The sequence below is a fragment of the Nannospalax galili genome, unplaced genomic scaffold, assembly GCF_000622305.1.
Source record: "Nannospalax galili isolate Female #2095 unplaced genomic scaffold, S.galili_v1.0 scaffold324, whole genome shotgun sequence".
Taxonomy (NCBI): domain Eukaryota; kingdom Metazoa; phylum Chordata; class Mammalia; order Rodentia; family Spalacidae; genus Nannospalax; species Nannospalax galili.
The window spans coordinates 5,414,557-5,431,753 of NW_008353027.1; the positions used below are offsets into that span (position 1 = coordinate 5,414,557).

The 17,197-nt window shown below is 39.0% G+C and overlaps 1 protein-coding gene across 1 annotated transcript in view; it reads left to right on the forward strand.

The window, feature by feature from the left end:
- Sobp (sine oculis binding protein homolog) overlaps positions 1 to 17,197 on the forward strand; it is a 170,880-nt gene that overhangs the window by 46,305 nt on the left and 107,378 nt on the right. Inside the window, exon 4 of the mRNA XM_029554635.1 lies at positions 4,350 to 4,501. Coding sequence (XP_029410495.1) covers positions 4,350 to 4,501 — 152 coding nt within the window. The remainder of the gene's footprint in view (positions 1 to 4,349; positions 4,502 to 17,197) is intronic.

Here is a 17,197-nt window from a genome sequence, read left to right on the forward strand (position 1 = left end):
TACACAAATACACATAAAATAAATAAAATTTATAAAAAAAATAGATAAAAGTCACCAGATAAGGCACTTAGGTAAGCCCCTTCAGTGAGGCACTCCAGAAATGCTTGATCGCATACTTCTCTGCACTAAAATAAATAAATACAATTTTGATTTAATTGTAGTTACTCTGGACTTTCCCTTTTGGAATATAAAATAGAAAAATGTACTTTAGGTCTTTGAACATTAAATTAGAAAGAAAATGCCATAAACATTTTGCTTATGTGCTAAAGAGGTGGTACAAACTGTTCATGATTAATCGGAACATGCATATTTTGACAGATACATACTTATATAATAGCATATGAACATTTTACCGTGTTATACAAGCACTTAACTTTGGAAATATTTAATTTAATATGCTTTAAACATTTTATATTTATTGCTGCATTCATTATGGCTATACAGGCTAATGACTATAAAATATTGTAATATAATCCTCTGTCACATGAGTCTTCGATGAGATAATCCCATCTCTAATGGCACAGACTTTTAGCCAAAATAGAAAGTAGGAAATCAGGTTTTTCTAGTTTGAAGAATTTTTTTAATGTATATTTTTTATTGAGTTTTTGTGCATTTCCTATAATAGATCTTACTCAAGTTTAGTCCCCCTCCCCCATCCATTCTTCCAAGAAGCCCTTCCCCTCAGATTTCATGTATTTTCTCATATATGTTCAGGCTTACCTAGTCAAGCATTTGTACTGACTTCCCTCGGTGAAGTTCATCCACTGGAGTCTACTCAGCCTATCTAAAGTCACTCCCTTAAAGAAGATCTGCTGTCCCTTACCCCACAGGAAGAAGAATCTTTTTTAAAGAAAAAATAAAAAATGAAAAGCAGATCAACTTAGGGAATCTAAATCACCCGCCCTTCTATTTTGCCAGTATATATATATATATATATAAAAAAAATGCATGTCTTTACCTGGTATTCTAGTTTCTTCTCTGTTTCTGTGATAAAATTCTCTGACCAAAAGCAATTTGGGGAGGAAAGGGTTTAGTTGGCTTACCCTTTCAGGTCACAGTCCATCATTGAGGGAAGTCAAGACAGGAGCAAAAGCAAGAGCGTGAAGCAGAAACCATGGAGGAACACTGCTTGCTGGCTAACTCTGGCTGGCTTGAAGGATTATGCTTAGCTAGCTTTCTTATACAGCCTGGACCACCTGCCAAGGAATGGTGTTACCCACAGTGGGTGGGCCTTACATCAGCTACCAAGACAATCCCCGACAGACAAGCTCACAATCTGATCTAGGAGGTTTCTCAATTGAGGTTCCCTCTTCCCAGGTGACTCTAGGTTGTGTCATATTGACAATGAAACTAACCAGCACACCAGGTTTCAGGTTTAAAAAAAAAAAAAAAAGACTTAATTGAAACAAATGGAGTCTTGCCTGAAATTTCTTAGGAAAAGTTCACTTTCTAGAGTCAGTCAGACTATCTGACTTTGAGCTGTGTTTTGATTGGCAAAATTCATTTAGGTCATCACAGTTCGTTTTTAATTTCTTAAGTAGGACATACATATAACTTATTTTAAAAGACCAGAATACCTGTCATATCTGAAAATGTATGCTGAATTTCTGAAATAACCTGCTAATCAGCCTCATCTATGGATCATTACCTGCTGAGAACTTTGATGGCAGAAAATGAGAAATCTGATGCAACTTTCCCAAAGTTTTTGCCTGCAGGAAGCAGAATTTTATGAAAAATGGATAGGAAGACTGATTCATTCTGTAGGAGAGATGCTAACTGTCTAAAACTTTTTCAACTGATACAGATACAAAAGTGAACAATTCCTTTGTCTTGTTTTCCCATATCGTTACTTTCCAGAAAGAATGTTTTGTAAGACTAATCTATTTTAAACTTTTACACCTTTATTTGTTAGGTCTGTTGCAAGAAAGTATCCTTGCCTCTTTAGAAAATGACAAATGGGCCTGTCTGGTGACTCTGGAGTGGGGCATGAGAAGGGCCTGAATCTTCACGTTGGCACCCCACACCCTCCTGGTCAGGCCCCTGCAGCAGGCGAAGCATCCAGCACTCTTACGGCTTTGCCCATTACCCTTTCTTGTCTCTGATTTAGTCCATTACAGTTAAAAGAACTGAAAAAGCCTCCACGCTCCCCCCTCCCGTAAACCATACTATTTAATGGAAGAAATGACAAGGTGAAATGAATGCATGTTCTTATGTGGCTCCTTGGAAGATGGGGCTTCTCATTAAACTATGAGACCAAATGGTTCCTTCATAACATTTTTCTCCTTCCAGATTTCACCAGAATCAAGTTTATTGTTACTGGATCATTTGTGAGAGTTCTGCTGTATCGTCTTCTTTTTCAGTAACTTAAGATTTCAAGTCATCTTTTTGACTAGGAATAATAGGAACTATTAATGCTAGTTAGTCTAGTAATGATGGATGATTATTCTTTAAAATATTACGATTACTAATATAAGAAAACTCTACTGTACCCTGAGCTATATTCTAGAGCTTTGTTAATTTTTCATATCTTGAAAATATCTATTTGTAGATAGGTGCCATATTAGAAATACAAATAAAAGCATTTTAATAGACACATTTATTAAATGCAGGAATTATTTTGCATTTAAAGTCATATGACTTCATTTGAAGAATGTTCTGATATAAAAATGTTTACTAACATCAGAGATCCTTTTTTATACTGTCTCCTTTGATAATTAACCCTAGATCCCAATATGTAATTGGTGAAATAGTACAAGTTATTAAAATGACATTGTTTATTCTATTATGGTAGTTCTGAGTGTAATACTCAGGGAGAAAAGCCATGTCACTGCATTACAAATTAGTTTGCTTCTAATTTTGCAGGCTGATGACCACAGTGCCTCAAACCAAATCTTTTCCCTGGAAAAGGAATGATTGCATGACAGACTCTATGAACCATGAATATGTCAACAACCCATGGACCAGGCCTTGCTTAGCAATTAGTGTTTAGGGGATTTTATTCAAAAATCAGACAGTACTATACCAGAGCTTGTTGGGGATTTTGTGATTACCACTCATGTCTAGATCATGAGTCTGGGTTAGTTCAAAACAGTTCCATAAAGGAAGAACTGCTGCTAACAGTGGTGTGTGCACTCACACATGCACACACTCGCACACACATGTGCACAGAGTCAGATGAGAGGGAAAAAAAACACCCAAGATATAGCAAAAGTCCCTGGGTTACAGTCAGGAAATATTTTTTAGATCTGTAACATCTTTTATTCCCCTAAAAGAAACCAATATTCTCTAAGTTCAGTCATTTGAACATCACCATTTTGATTTTAGTATAACTTCTTATTACCTGCCTGCACTATAATTTACTGAATATATTTTATTTAACATTCTTTAAAAGACTGTCTCATTTTAAGCAAAAATCAGTGTGATAATTGTGGGTTGCTTTTGCTAAATTGTTTTCTTCTCATATAAAGGAAATGAAATGTAGCATTTTAAATGTTGGAAATACTTGCATATCATCTAGATTGACTCTGAGCACCCTTATAGACATGGTTGAAGGATCCTCCAGATGCTGAGAGGACCCCTCCAGTCTGTCTGAGAATATTCTGACACCCTCATTATCATCCCTTCATCCAGTGCCACATTAGGTGGAGAGGAAGTTAAGTCAGGCCTGTGTGTCCCTGAGGTGGTCAGAGCTGGAATGCGGCTTTGTAGGAGAATGCTGTGAGCCAGGCTTGTCGCTGCTGATTGCCAGAATTTGGCCACCGCAACTTTTCCTTTTTTTTTTACTAAACACATGGCTTGGGAATCATTATATTGCAAGAGTAAACAACAGCCCGTATCGTTTAACAGTGACAGGGAACATGCATGGTGGAACCTGGCCCCTGACTGTCAAAAGTTCACTTGAGGACATAGTATTTGGAGGTTCAGACATGACACTTTGCCCGACTCGATGCCCAGCTCCTAGACTCTCAGCAGGATCTTCGAAGAAATGGACCATTTGTTTTATAAGTTTCTTACCTTTATTACGGGAGCTGGTTGACTATACGGATTAAGACTAGGTTAAGAAGTCCTAGGAACTCCTGTAGCTTTGTAGTCATGTTCTGGTTCTTAAGTAAAATGGCTTTTGGAAACAGAAGCACCCCCTCTCACCCCTCAAAGGAGAAAAACAAACAAAAGCACTCACAATCTTTCCAACCTCTACCCCCAAGAGTTGGTTATCTCCCTGCATCAGAAAATGGTGGGGCCTGGATGCTGCAGCCAGACCCCAGGAGCTCTGTCAGGTTTAGAGTGTGTCTAAATGTGAAGGGATGTTTGCTTCTGATATGAACATTTTTCTTATACTTTTATTATAGAAGATGATGTGTCAAATGTACAAATAATGTGTGCCTGGTGCCAGAAAGTGGGAATCAAGCGCTATTCCCTGAGTATGGGAAGCGAGGTGAAAAGCTTCTGCAGCGAGAAGTGCTTTGCGGCCTGCCGGAGAGCCTACTTCAAAAGAAACAAGGTAAGCCTCCTTAGACAGGCCGTGCGGCCGCCCTCACGTGCGCATGCGCCTCCAGCCCTAGCCGGACACGCTGTGCCCCTGCCACTTGCGTATTTTTAGTTTGTTTTTTTCTGTTTGCTTCCTCTGTCATGTTTAACCTTTTGGAATTAGAAACCCCTTCCTAACATAACCCGCCCATCAGTTTCTCTTGGTTGGTGTTGAGTTCTGAGAGGGTGAATCTGATGAAGACACCGGGATGCCAGCTGGTATCCTAATCCGAGGTGACTTTCCAGCAGGAGACTGCACAGTCTAGAGCCCACGAGAGAGAAGTGGCAGAGGTCTCTGACGAAAAGCCGAGAAGCTAGCTGCAGAGTATGGACAGAAAGCTTAGTCCGTCCGCTCGGCTTAATGCTTCTTCCCAGTGGAAGTGTGGCTGTTTCTTTTTCCAAAACCCGACTCATAGATTGTAGTTAAGAAAAAAAAAAAAAAAAAAAAAAAAAAGTCAAGCCTCTCTTGACATGCTATCTTAAAGTTGATTGATCTTGACAAAAGGGGAAATGATGAATAAGTAAGCTAACATCTAAACAGCCGAGCACTTGTGAGGCATGGTAGATAAACACAGGAACAGCCATAGTCATAGTTTTGACTCTTGTTTTAAAGGACATTCTAGGTCTGAAAATAGCCATTTAGAATAGTAGTAGCCGTTCTTGATGAGAAAGGGAATGCATGATGCTTTTACAGTTACACACATACACATTCACACATTAACTTCTCAATCCTTCAGGAACTGCTAGAGCCTTCTGAAACCAAGTGATGAAGTCAGTTCGGATTATTTTTCATCGATCTGTAAAGCCTTAATTCATAAAACTGTCCATATTTTGCTAAACATTTGCATTTCTGTTTCTGCAATACAAGATCAAATCTGTCCATTCTTGAAGTAAAAAATTATATTTTTAAAGTCTACTACTTATCCTAGAATGCTAATTATGGGCTCACTGCATTGCAAGAAACACTGTTGCAGCAAATTATCTTCTGCAAATTTGGGTCACATTCATTCTGCCAAAAACATAATGCCTGAAGAATTAGGCTGCAGAATCAGTGGGGTGAAATTTTAGTAGCAGTCTCTAAGAATTAGCCTCATAATCTTCACTGGAACTGGGAGGCAAGTGAGGAAATTGTCTGGAATTCTTTGGGGATGATCAACAGTTTACTTTCCCTTGGAGTACGGGAGACACGTTTTGTTTTAATATAGGGGGATTATAGAGATCTCCAAGAGCCTGGGGCTCCCATTCTGAATGCTGAGTACTAGGGTAACAATCCCAGGAGTGGGCCCAGCACTTTCTTCTTCAAAAGCCCTACTTACCACAACAAAATACTTAGCATTCCTCCAATGAAGATGGCTATACAACAGGGCTTTTTTTCTTTCTAGAATTTTGAGGGTTAAGGGGTCTGAATCTTGAATGGCTGCTTGTAGTGAATAAGCCCAAGCAAGATTCATTTGTCACAATCCTAATGATACATGTTACACTTGATAGTCTTTGTAGTAAGCCTTTGAAGGAAGGCATCTGATGTCATTGGAGAAGCAGTCCAGAATACTACATAAGGGTTTTTAAAAATTATCATTATAAAGTTCAAGGTCAAACTGAGTGCAAGCCTCCATAGCATTCAGTTTTGAAAAATGGGTAACAGGAACTAAGATAGGAATTCATATTTGGAATACTTACAGGAGGCAAAATCAGCACTGGGGGAGGACCAGTATACTTTACTTTCTGCCTGGAGCTACTGGGGCAAGTCTCCGGCATCTTGCAAAACTCAGGAGTTGCTATGGTTTGATGTTTAGCCAGTGAATGCCTGATGGTCTCTGTGGTCCGTTAGTATGCAAACAATACCTGTCTTCTCTCCTCTTCCCTCTTGTATGTGTGTTCCAAAGCTCTGCCATACTATGCCTGTTCGGTTTTTCCAAATAGAGAAATAAACTTGCTACATCGCCCTCTGGATTCTTTTATTTTTAAGAATGTTATCTTTGAAACATCATTCTATTGTATTACTATAAACATGTACAGCTGCTGCATTTCTGTTAACTGATAGGATTTTGTGGTCATTTCATTTAGGGATTAGGTTTCCTAATGGCTTGTATTAGATCCCAGCCCTGCATCCTGCCATTTCTAAGAACTGCTGTAATAAGCCCCAGAGTGTTCCCCACTGCAGACAATGGCAAATAGCTACTTCTCTTCTTGTATCATTTAACAAAGTCCTTGGTCTTCATCATTAGAATTGTGGACTTCATCTTAGAAATAGCAAGAAATTCTCCCCAATCCTACATAACAGTTTTTTTCCTGTCTAAATCCTGTGTTTTTAAATACAGAGCAGTATATAGAAAACAGTGAATTATGCATGTACAGACTAGAGTTTTGTCTTAGGTATAATGTAGATTTTTTTAATGTAAAATTAACTATGCTGTAAATTATGCTTTATAATGACAGCCTATTTCTTGCTAGATATCGTGCTGGGATCTAAAAATGGTCTCTAAGTTGAACCCAAATTGCATGCATAACTTTACAAAAAAAAATCCTTATAGAAAAGGTAGCTAATTAGGAGCAGTATTCAGCTGACCTCTGTTTTGTGTCTGAGCAACACCTGCATTTGTGAATGTAAATTGGACAGCTGCGCCTGTGGGTCCCTGTGCTCGCCACATCACAAATGCTTGGGTATAGAGGCAGCACGGCGTTGCTGCTAAAAACAGGACAAAAATAGCCCCATACTTGAAATGAAGGCCCATGAAAATGGGATCTTTAAATTTCATTTGCTTCTCAAACCTTCGTTTTTTTATTTGAGCCTCTGTGTTGGTTGAAAAATGTCAGATTCATTCCTCAGAAAGCTTGGCACTATGAAGTAAAGTGGAATGATGGAAGCCAAGTTAACCTGTTATGGCATGCGGGGTATATTTTTAAACTGAATTTAAATTTTATTTAAAAGTTATTTGGATTGCTGCAAGCATGTAGCATTTTACAAACTGCTTCTGTGAAGCTTTGCTAGAAGAGGCTCATGAATCACAGCTGTATTCACTTAAGGAATCCAACTAACTAGAAGTTTACACATGGCAGGATGTTGGCTCTGATAGGTCCATAGTGTTAATTCATAATATATCTTATAGAACCCTGATTTCTACAGGGTTCAATTACTGACTCAAAGGTTTTTAAAACAGTGGGAGGAGGGGCTTATATAGTCTCTAGGCATTGGGTTGAACAATGGGGTGTCAATCTATTTGAGACAGGGACGACTTCTCAGAGAACGAATAGCCGACTGTTTTCCTGGCCCCCTTTTGAGGCCACAGTAGAGCAGGACTTGAGAACATTTTTATCCTAATAATTCACAGGGAGCTAGGATGTTACAAAGCCTCTTAGTAGTTTTGCAAGCGATACGGGAACATTGAGTTTAACTTTTAATATCAGTCTTTCTTTGTGAAATAACAGACTGCTTAAAAATTCTAAGCATTGCCCCTCTAAAAAGAGGATAGTAACAAGACCACAGTCATTTCCAAATAACTTGCCTTTGAAATATTTCCTTTTGCATGGGAAAGAAATATCTTGTTGTCTAATATCTAAAAATGAAACAGGAAGTCAAAACTGAAGAAAAATGATCAATGTAGGTAAGGTAAAGTATGGCTGTTTTCTTTCCTTGTTCAGATTTCAAGTTTATAGTGTTCTAAAGATCAATAGCATTGGAAATTTAATAAATACAAATTCCTAAGAGCATCTAAGTTTTGCTTTCTCATTCTTATTTCCTCAGAATTTGTAACAGGAATAGACAGATTGTTTTTCAATGTTTGTTGCTGTTCCCCAGTGGACGGCATAGTGGGACAATCCTTACATGATAGACAGAGGTGAGGATAACAGTACATCCAAAGCAGAGATTCTATTGATGGGAACAACACTTGCTAGTGACATCCTCATGGTTTCCTAACAATTGTCATAATAATAGCAAATACTCTATGAGGGGAGTATTGTACAAAAAGTATTTATTTTACTTTCTAACTATCCCTGGGTACACAGCAGTCTTTTATTAAGAGATTTCTTTTGGAAGGATGCATCACTGATTAGCATGTCTCAGTCATGTTATTTGTAATTATATTTTATTTAGACATAAGGTTTTGTCTTTTATTCAAGTTGAGCATATCCTGAGGAAGATTTCTTGGTTTTAGACTTAATTATAGAACCTAGCAGTGCAGAAGAAATGTGTAACAATTGCTCTGTTAATCTAGTGATTAACCTGTCCATTTTTTCCCTTTAAATACCTGTAAGATTTCATTTACAAAATGGCTACCATTCACAAAGCTTTGAGAAGGACATTAAGAAATTACTTGCAATTAATGTTCCCTGACTGGCTGAAGCTCAGGCCACAGTCTTGCTTTTATTTGTTGTAGAATTCCTCCTCTCTCCAGCCTTTGGTTTGTAGGCCAGTGGCTGAGTTCCCATCAGACACAGCAAACAGGGGTGTCCTCAGGAAGCTCTGGGCAAGGAAAAAAATCTGACTATTTTCTTGTTCCCTCATAGTTTGAAATATGGAATGGAATATTGGTGAAATGCTGTAAATGTGACCCCGTGAAAGCAATAGCAGAGAGAGGAAATGTTAGTCCCCAGGAGCATGTTGGAGGTAGGAATAGAGCAGGAAAGTTCTGGCAGGTGAAATATGGTATAGGTAGGTTAAAAGCTTAAAACCCAGGTTTCCAAAGAAAGCCAAAAGGGGACCCAAGACAGAGCTTTTGCAGGTAGGTGGGACACACTGCCCTAAAAATGTCATTAGAAGCTTTGGAGGATAGGCACACAATCATCATATTTACCAGAATCTTTGAAAAGCATGTGAAAACAGTGCTGTAAGGGAGACCTGCACACAGACAGAATGGGGCAAGTGAGCTTCCTTCCAGTTTTTAATGGGCTATGTTTTATAAGATTGGGGGAGAGGGCAGAGAAATAATCCTAACATATTATCCAAAATGTACATCAACTTCTGAATAATATTAAGTATTTTAAATTAAAAGTCAGGAGGTGCTAAGAACTATAAATAGCTTCAAGACTCAGTCTTTTCAATGAATGGAAAGTGAGTGGGGACTTTTCATAGATCCGACTCTGGTTACCTGGCAGTCAGCACACTGTAGCACAAGACTGTTGCTACATATGTTGGAATATTAGTTTCCAGACACAGTAAATCTCTGGCCATCCTTCTGGTGATAAATAATGCTATTCACTTAAGTCAGGTTTTTCTCCTCTGAACTGCTGGTAATTATCCAATCCATCTGAAAGGCATGCTCCCTTTTAACATTAACCACAGTGTCAGATTGCATCAGCCACATTGTGCTGTGGTGACTGCTGTTGCAGAGTGATAAATGTGCAGATTTAAGGTTCACAGTCTGACTGTCTGTTTGGGCAGTGGGCAGTTCAGTAAACATATGACCAGGAATGGATCTATTTATTTGAAATGTACATTCTCCTTATTGATTCAGTCACTTGCATTGCCAAGTTTCTAACCTTGCCACTAACAGTGTTCAGGTTTATTTGAAGAATGAGCATTGGACAAATTGTCGAAGGGGTCATTTTGATGTGCTTCTCTCCTCAGAAGCTACATCTAGCACAGAGTTACTCTTTGTGTCTGACTTAAAAGGGAAGACAGAAACCTATTGGTAACTAGAAGAGGGGAAGGCTTAGGAGTACTGGATGAGCTATCAAGAGAAAATGATGAATGATTTTCCTGCGATTGAAGTTATACTCTGTTAATTCATGCTTTGTTAAAAATACTAAATGTCTAAATATGTACATGCATAAGAGGCCTGAGGCCTTGTGCTGAGATATAAGGTGGTAGAATGAGTCCAGAATTTCTTTCATAGCTGTTTGCAGTGTCTGGGTCTAAAGCCTAGTACGCTCAAGAGGGTCATATACATTAGATTCAAGCACTGGGCATGCCTTGGTTATTTTTAGTTTTCTTCCATTTCAGTACCTCTGGATAGCTTTTGAATCCGAAGCAAAAGTACAAACTGGGCAAGCTGTGCGTAACTCTTTGCTCTTCGGGCTCTTTGCTTTTTGTTCATATTGTGGTGATTTAGGAATAAAGAATATCTTGCTGAAGAGAGCTGCTTAATTTCTGCCCCAGCAGTTCAGACAGTAGAAAATCCTTGTGTTACAATCCACTCTTAGGGTGGCTGTGTAGACAGTGGAATCTAATGTGTCTTGATGGGCTTCCTTGGGAGGCTACAAACATCAGTCTATTGTGGGTCATGGCTGGGCACTACTACAATCCTGAGAAGGCTAGTCAGTGGTTTAATGAATCCATAAAAGATGCTCTGACTCTGCTGCAGTTTACTGAACACTGTAGTTAAATGAAACTCTAGTCTTTAACAGAGATAAAGATAATCAATAGCCTGGGATGGAAGTCAATGTCCAGTAATTACAGCCTTCCAGAATTGTGTTTTCTCATTTCTAACAGAAGATTAGTGAGATATAGTTCCCAGTAATGGAGACTAAACCTAGGGTCTTGCATATAGAAAGCAGGTACTGTACCACTGAGCTGTATGTCCCTAGTCTTTTTCTAATTTTTATTTTGAGACAGGGTCTCATTGAGTTACCTAGACTGGCCTTAAATTCACTATGTAGCCCAGGAAGACCTGAACTTAAGATCCTCCCGCCTCAGCTACGGAGTAGCTGGTATTGCAGGCATGTATCACTGTATCTGGTTCAAGGTTGTTCATTGGGTTATTGCTGAATTAGGCCTAGATTTGAAAGTATCTTAGTAGCGATGACTATTTTTATGTTTCAAAATAACATTTCTTCAAAATGATGAGATTAAGCACAAGAATTACATTTACTCTAACATGAGATATCTTTGAAAGTCATCCCTTGAATGAAAAGTAAATAGGGGAATAAAATTCATTCATGATTAAGTCCTTAAAATGTCAAATTACATAGTATTGGAGAGCTCTGATTAATCCTTCCATCATAAAATATTCCTCATTAGTTTGCTATGGCTAAGGGTTAACTACTCTATTATAAATTCAGATATTAATGTATTTTCTGCTAAATTTATCTTCAAATAGAGGAAATATAGTTAATAGATATGAATTTTTCACATCCAAATGTGCTTTGGAAACTGATTTATGAGAGAGGTTTGGATGCATATAAGAGAATTCATTCATAAATATGTTGAAATGTATTTAAAGGGATTTAACCACTTTTAGTTGTGAAAAAACTTGTGATTTTGAAATGATTATTTTCTACAGAAATAGTAGAATTTATTATATAAATAAAATATTTTACATACAGTTTTTTTCATACAAACTTGAATTTTCTTTAAAAATTTTAATTATTTAAAAATTATCTCTTTAAATTTCTTGATTAGTTAGCAGTAAGAGCTAGATCTTCCCCCAATAAGTATATTTTAGAAGTTCAGGGGTTAATAGGAATTTTGAGATATTATGACCTCTGAATCTCACTGAATACTCCATGGTAAGGAGGTGGTTTCTGTATGGATCTAGTAATGATATGTTATCTTGTAAACTGTCTTGATAGAGTAGGCTCAGCAGTTAAGAGCACTGGCTGCTCTTGCAAAAGACCTTGGTTCGATTCCCAGCACCCACATGTTGGCTAACAACTGTCCATAACTTCAGTTCCAAGGAAATCCAATGTGTTCTTCTGACCTCCATGGGCGTTGCACAACACAGGTACACTTATACACATGCAGGAAATACACTCATACACATAAATAAAAATAAAAACAAAAAAGTGTCTTGATAGAATAACTTATACTTAAAATATGGTGAATAGTTTTATGATTACACATCCAACTTTCTGTTTTAATACGAGTCTTTGAAGGCTCTGACTCTTAATCTATAGGGGTATTTGTTTCTGAAATTTCTGCAATGCAGTGTGCATCGTTGATGGGAAAGACGTGGAGGATTTGCCTGATGGAAGGTAAATGCCCCTTTCTTGCTTTTGTTTGTTTTTAGTCTAGTGAAAGAAACTCTAAAACCCTATTACTTATTCATGTATTAATTCTTTAAAAATAAAATGCTAAATCTATGTGTGGTGGCTCATGCCTGTAATCTCAGCACTTGTGAGGTAGAGGCATGGGAATCAGAGGTTTAAGGCCAGCCTTGGCTACATAGTGAGTTCCAGGCCAGTTTGAGCTACATGAGACCCTATCTCAAGAAACAAGGGGAGAGATAGCTGGAGAGATGGCTCAGTGGTTAAGAGCACTGGCTGCTTTTGCAGAGGACCTGGGTTCAGTTTCCAGCACCCACTTGGTGGCTAACAACCATCCCTAACTTCAGTTCCAGGGGATCTGATGCCCTCTCCTGGACTCTGTGGGCATTGCACACATGTGATGCCCTTAGATGCAGGCAAAATATTTATACACATACAATAAAAATAAAATAAAAATAAACTGAGTAGAGAAACAAAAAATTATAGACATGTAGAACATATCTATATCTCTATATCTATATCTCTATCCTCTATTTATCATCTATCTGTCTATCATCTATCTATCTATCTATCATCTATCTATCTCCAAAATAAAAGGTCCTTCCTTGCTTTAAAGGAACTCATACTGTAGTGGGGAAAATAGATAATATACAAATATTTAAAAATATGTATATAATATGATTTCCACTAGTGGTAAACACTATAAAAAAGGCATAGTGAGGGGATGAACAGTGATGGGGTGCTTTGCTTCTCGTGGTCACTGATGTCATCTTTGAGGGGGTGGCATGTAGGTGGGGACAGAGGGAAATGACATAGTTGAATGATGAGCTTGTAACAGAGGGGACGAGGAGTAGGAGAAGTGGAGGTTGTAAAGCAGAAACAGTCTTGGCATTTTTGAATATCCCCAAGAAGGGCAGAGTGTCTGGAGATGAATGATCAAGATGCTAGGGGCCAGGCCATGGAGGACGGAGAGGAGGGAGTTTGGATTTCACTTTAAGTGTGATGCAGCTTCGGGAAGTTGTTGAGCAGGGTGGTGAAATGGTCTGATATTCATTGCTGATTGAACTTCCATTAAGGGAGTAATACATTTAAGATCCTGCATGCAAAGGGATTTGTAAAGTATGAAAGGCAACAGAATTCCCACCAAAGTTGGGTGTGCCTGGTAACAGCTAAAAATATCTTATTTGCTGAATTATTCATTAGCAATTATGAAATGTTTCCTAGTAGCAAAGTGTGTTGAACCAGTTGGTGATGCTTCTCTTTTACGGGGAGGAGGTTAGGTGTTGGGGTGGAAAGAACCAAGGATGGACACTGTTGGTTAAATGTTCTAACTTTTGTTTTCTTTCTGTAGTGTAGATGAGACTTGCCCTGAGTCTGCTGGGGAGGTTGGGGCATCAGAAGGCAAGCTCTTCACAGAACACAGCTTGTGGGCTGGAAAACCTGTGGCATCCAAATCTCAAGCTCTGCCTCTAGATGTGGCAAGGTGAAAGGAAGCAGTAACTTTGAAGGGTCCATTTTTGGGTACAAGGATTATTTTGAAGTTTGTTATCCAAAAAATAGATACAGTTGGGTGATACTTATAAAGCAATCAGGATTGGTTTAGGTAATAAAAGGCATTTGTTCTCCTGAGTTAGCATATACTTTGGGGTAGATTGATTGGGCAGTAATTACCATGGCCCCAATTTTTTTTTTTTCCATCTTTGTATTGTCTATAATGTTGGCCATATTCCAAAGCAAGTTTCCTGGAGGTCCCAAGGTGGCTGCTGAGAGGAATCAGGACTGTAGGCTCCTTTGTTCTCACATCCAGTCAAATGAATGCCTCTGTCCTAGCATTTGGCAAAAGAGTCTTGAAATTTGCCTTTCATCACAGACATATCCTTGAATGATGGGCTATGACCAGGGCAATAGAATGCTCTGATTAGCTTGAACAAATTGGGGCTTTCCTCTGATGTTGGATTTTAGCTTGTTTTCCTCTAACCCTCATGAGCTGTGTGGGGAAGGGTAGCTGTGACAATCAAAGTCTAGGCACTATTATAAGAGATGAGACTGAGAGCTGATGGTAGGTGCTGGCACACACCCACACAGAGAAAGAGATGATCTCAATTTTTTCATGAGTTTGAATTCTTTATACAAGGAATATGTCATGTCTATCTTTTCTTTGGGTAGAGGTAATCTGGAATTTCAGTGTGGATTAAAAGATAAAAATTGTGGTTAGCACTGGGGCTAGAGAGATGGCCTAGTGGTTAAGAGCTTTTGCTGCTCTTGAAGAAGCCTCAGGTTCGTTTCCCAGCACTACTTGGAAGCTTCTGTAACTCCAGTTCTAGGGGATCCAACACCTTCTTCTAGCCTTCTCAGGCACCAGGCACACACATGGTACTCATACAAACACACAGGCAAACACTCCTACACATAACATTTTTAAAAATGTGCTTAGCACTTATCATAGATGAACTACTTTTACCTAGGATCAGCTGTTTGAGAAATCTGAATTTTTAGAATGCTATAGTGCTAGAGTTAAAGAGCTGACTCTGTTTGCTGGGTTTTGGTGATTTTTTTTTTTTTTTACTTTAGAACATGTATATAACCAAAATACTTCGTGGTTAGCTGTTATTTATCTCTATTCAAGAAGAGTAACAAAGGTACAGTTCAGATAACCTGGTGCATATGCATTTTTATTAGTGTAAGTGGCCTGGGTTAGGTTGGCCTAGTGCTATACTGCAAATGGGGAGGCAGATGCTTTGGACTAGATGTGTGATGGGATGAGGCTGCTGTTATCAAGAGCTCCTCTTCTCACACATTGAAGTTATTTCTCTGTAGCTATAAACTATGTCTGCTAAACAGGAGGAAAAGGGAAATGTTCAAAAAAAGAGCTCTGAAGCTGGATTCATCAAGTTCAGGTGGCTTAAAGAGAAAGAGGGCTTGAAAGTTGCAACTTTTACAGTAGTAAACTAAAAATTATCCAACAAATATTTGTCAAGCAGCTAATATGAGCTGGGCACTCTGGTAGTCATTGCACTTTTGCTAGCCAACACAAACTTAGTTCATGCTTTCATGAAGGTTAGTCTTTTATGTCGGAGGGGGGCAGACATTCAGTTAAATAACACAATGTGAAATACATATTGTGACAAGTGCTGGGATAGTATGGGCACAGTACCATGAGAGCTGCCAGTGAGGATTTGACTATTCAGAAGATCTGGAAGATTCCCTCAGGAAGTGGTGCCAGACCTAGAGTATGAGGATGAAGAGCTGTTGCATAGGGAGAGAAAGGAAGGATTACTGGGCTGAGGACACAGCAGCTTGATTTCTAATTCTGGCATTAATTTATTCTGTCTTTGCTAATTTCAAGTTCTTTGTGGGTAAATGGAGCTTCACCTCCAAACAAGAAACAAATTGAGAGCTGGGGATATAGTTCTGTTAGTAAAGTGCTTTCTTTGCAAGCACAGGACCTGAGTTTGAGCCTCAGAACCCATGTAAAAAAAGCTGGGTATGGAACAGGTGGATCGCTATACTCACAAGCCAGCCATCCTAGTCTACTTGGTGAGTTCCAGGCCAATGAGAGACCCTGTCTTTAAAACAATAACAACAATATAAGTGGACAGCACCTGAGGAATGACACCTGAGGTTGTCATCTGACTTCTGTGTGCACACATGTACACCTACATGTGTACCCCCACATATAAGCATACACACGCATGTATGTACACAAATACACACCAAGGAAAAAGTCAAGCAAATAAAATGTTCCCCAAACTATAGCCTCATTTACTCATTTGTTTGTGAATTCATTCATTTTGCAGCCCTTAGGGATTGTTGCTTACCTGCTGGCCTTGCCTCCCCTGACTTTTCACTTAACTCCATGGACTGTAGTGTTAGCACAGTACTTAATAAGCTATTCATTTAAGAGAGCATATGGACAGCTCATAACTCCTGAAAGTAGGAGCACTTTATAAATACATAATAAGAGCAATGATAACTGCAAGAAGAATATTTTAAAGTATCAAATATATCAGAAAAGCAACAATGAAAACAGAGAAGATTGGGTGACAATGCACTGGTTTGACTGAGGAACTACACTGGTTTGAGAGCAGTAATTACTGCCTGGAAAATGGGGGTTTTGATGGACAGAGTCAAAGAAAGGGCACATGCCCAGTCCTCCCTGCTTCCGTAGTAGGTGTGGAGAAGAGATGCCGTTTTGCTGTGCATAGAGAAAATCATATAGCTATATTATCATCAACTCAAGGGCAGACAGGAAGTTTGGTAACAAATCCCAGGACAGAGCGGTGCTGGTTGACATTCAGGTCTCCAGACTGGACAACAGTGCTCAAATGGAAAGAGCACAGCATGTCTGCTCCCACAGTGACAAAGGGTGATTTGTGTGGCACAGTGGTGTAGAGAGAAGGCATGGATTCTCCCTCCTTTCTTTGTATTCTTCTTTTCAACTTGGCATCTAATTTTAGTACCAAGGATTGTGATTACAATTCTGTAGAAACGGAGTGACAAACAGGCAGGTAAGTAATTCAGATGTTGCCTTCCTGGGTCTTGACTGGGTGATGTGCACATGAATATTCTAAATGAGAGGTGTCTGCCCTGCTGTTCAGGAAGCCAGATGGAGGAACTGGCCCTCACCAAGGCTGCCCACACCTGCAGCTGCCTCAGGTGGCCATGAGCTGGGAGGGGGCTGAAGTTCAGGTGGAGGTGGTAGCCTCCTCTCCAGTTCCAGGGGCTCCTTCAAACTACATATAGTGAC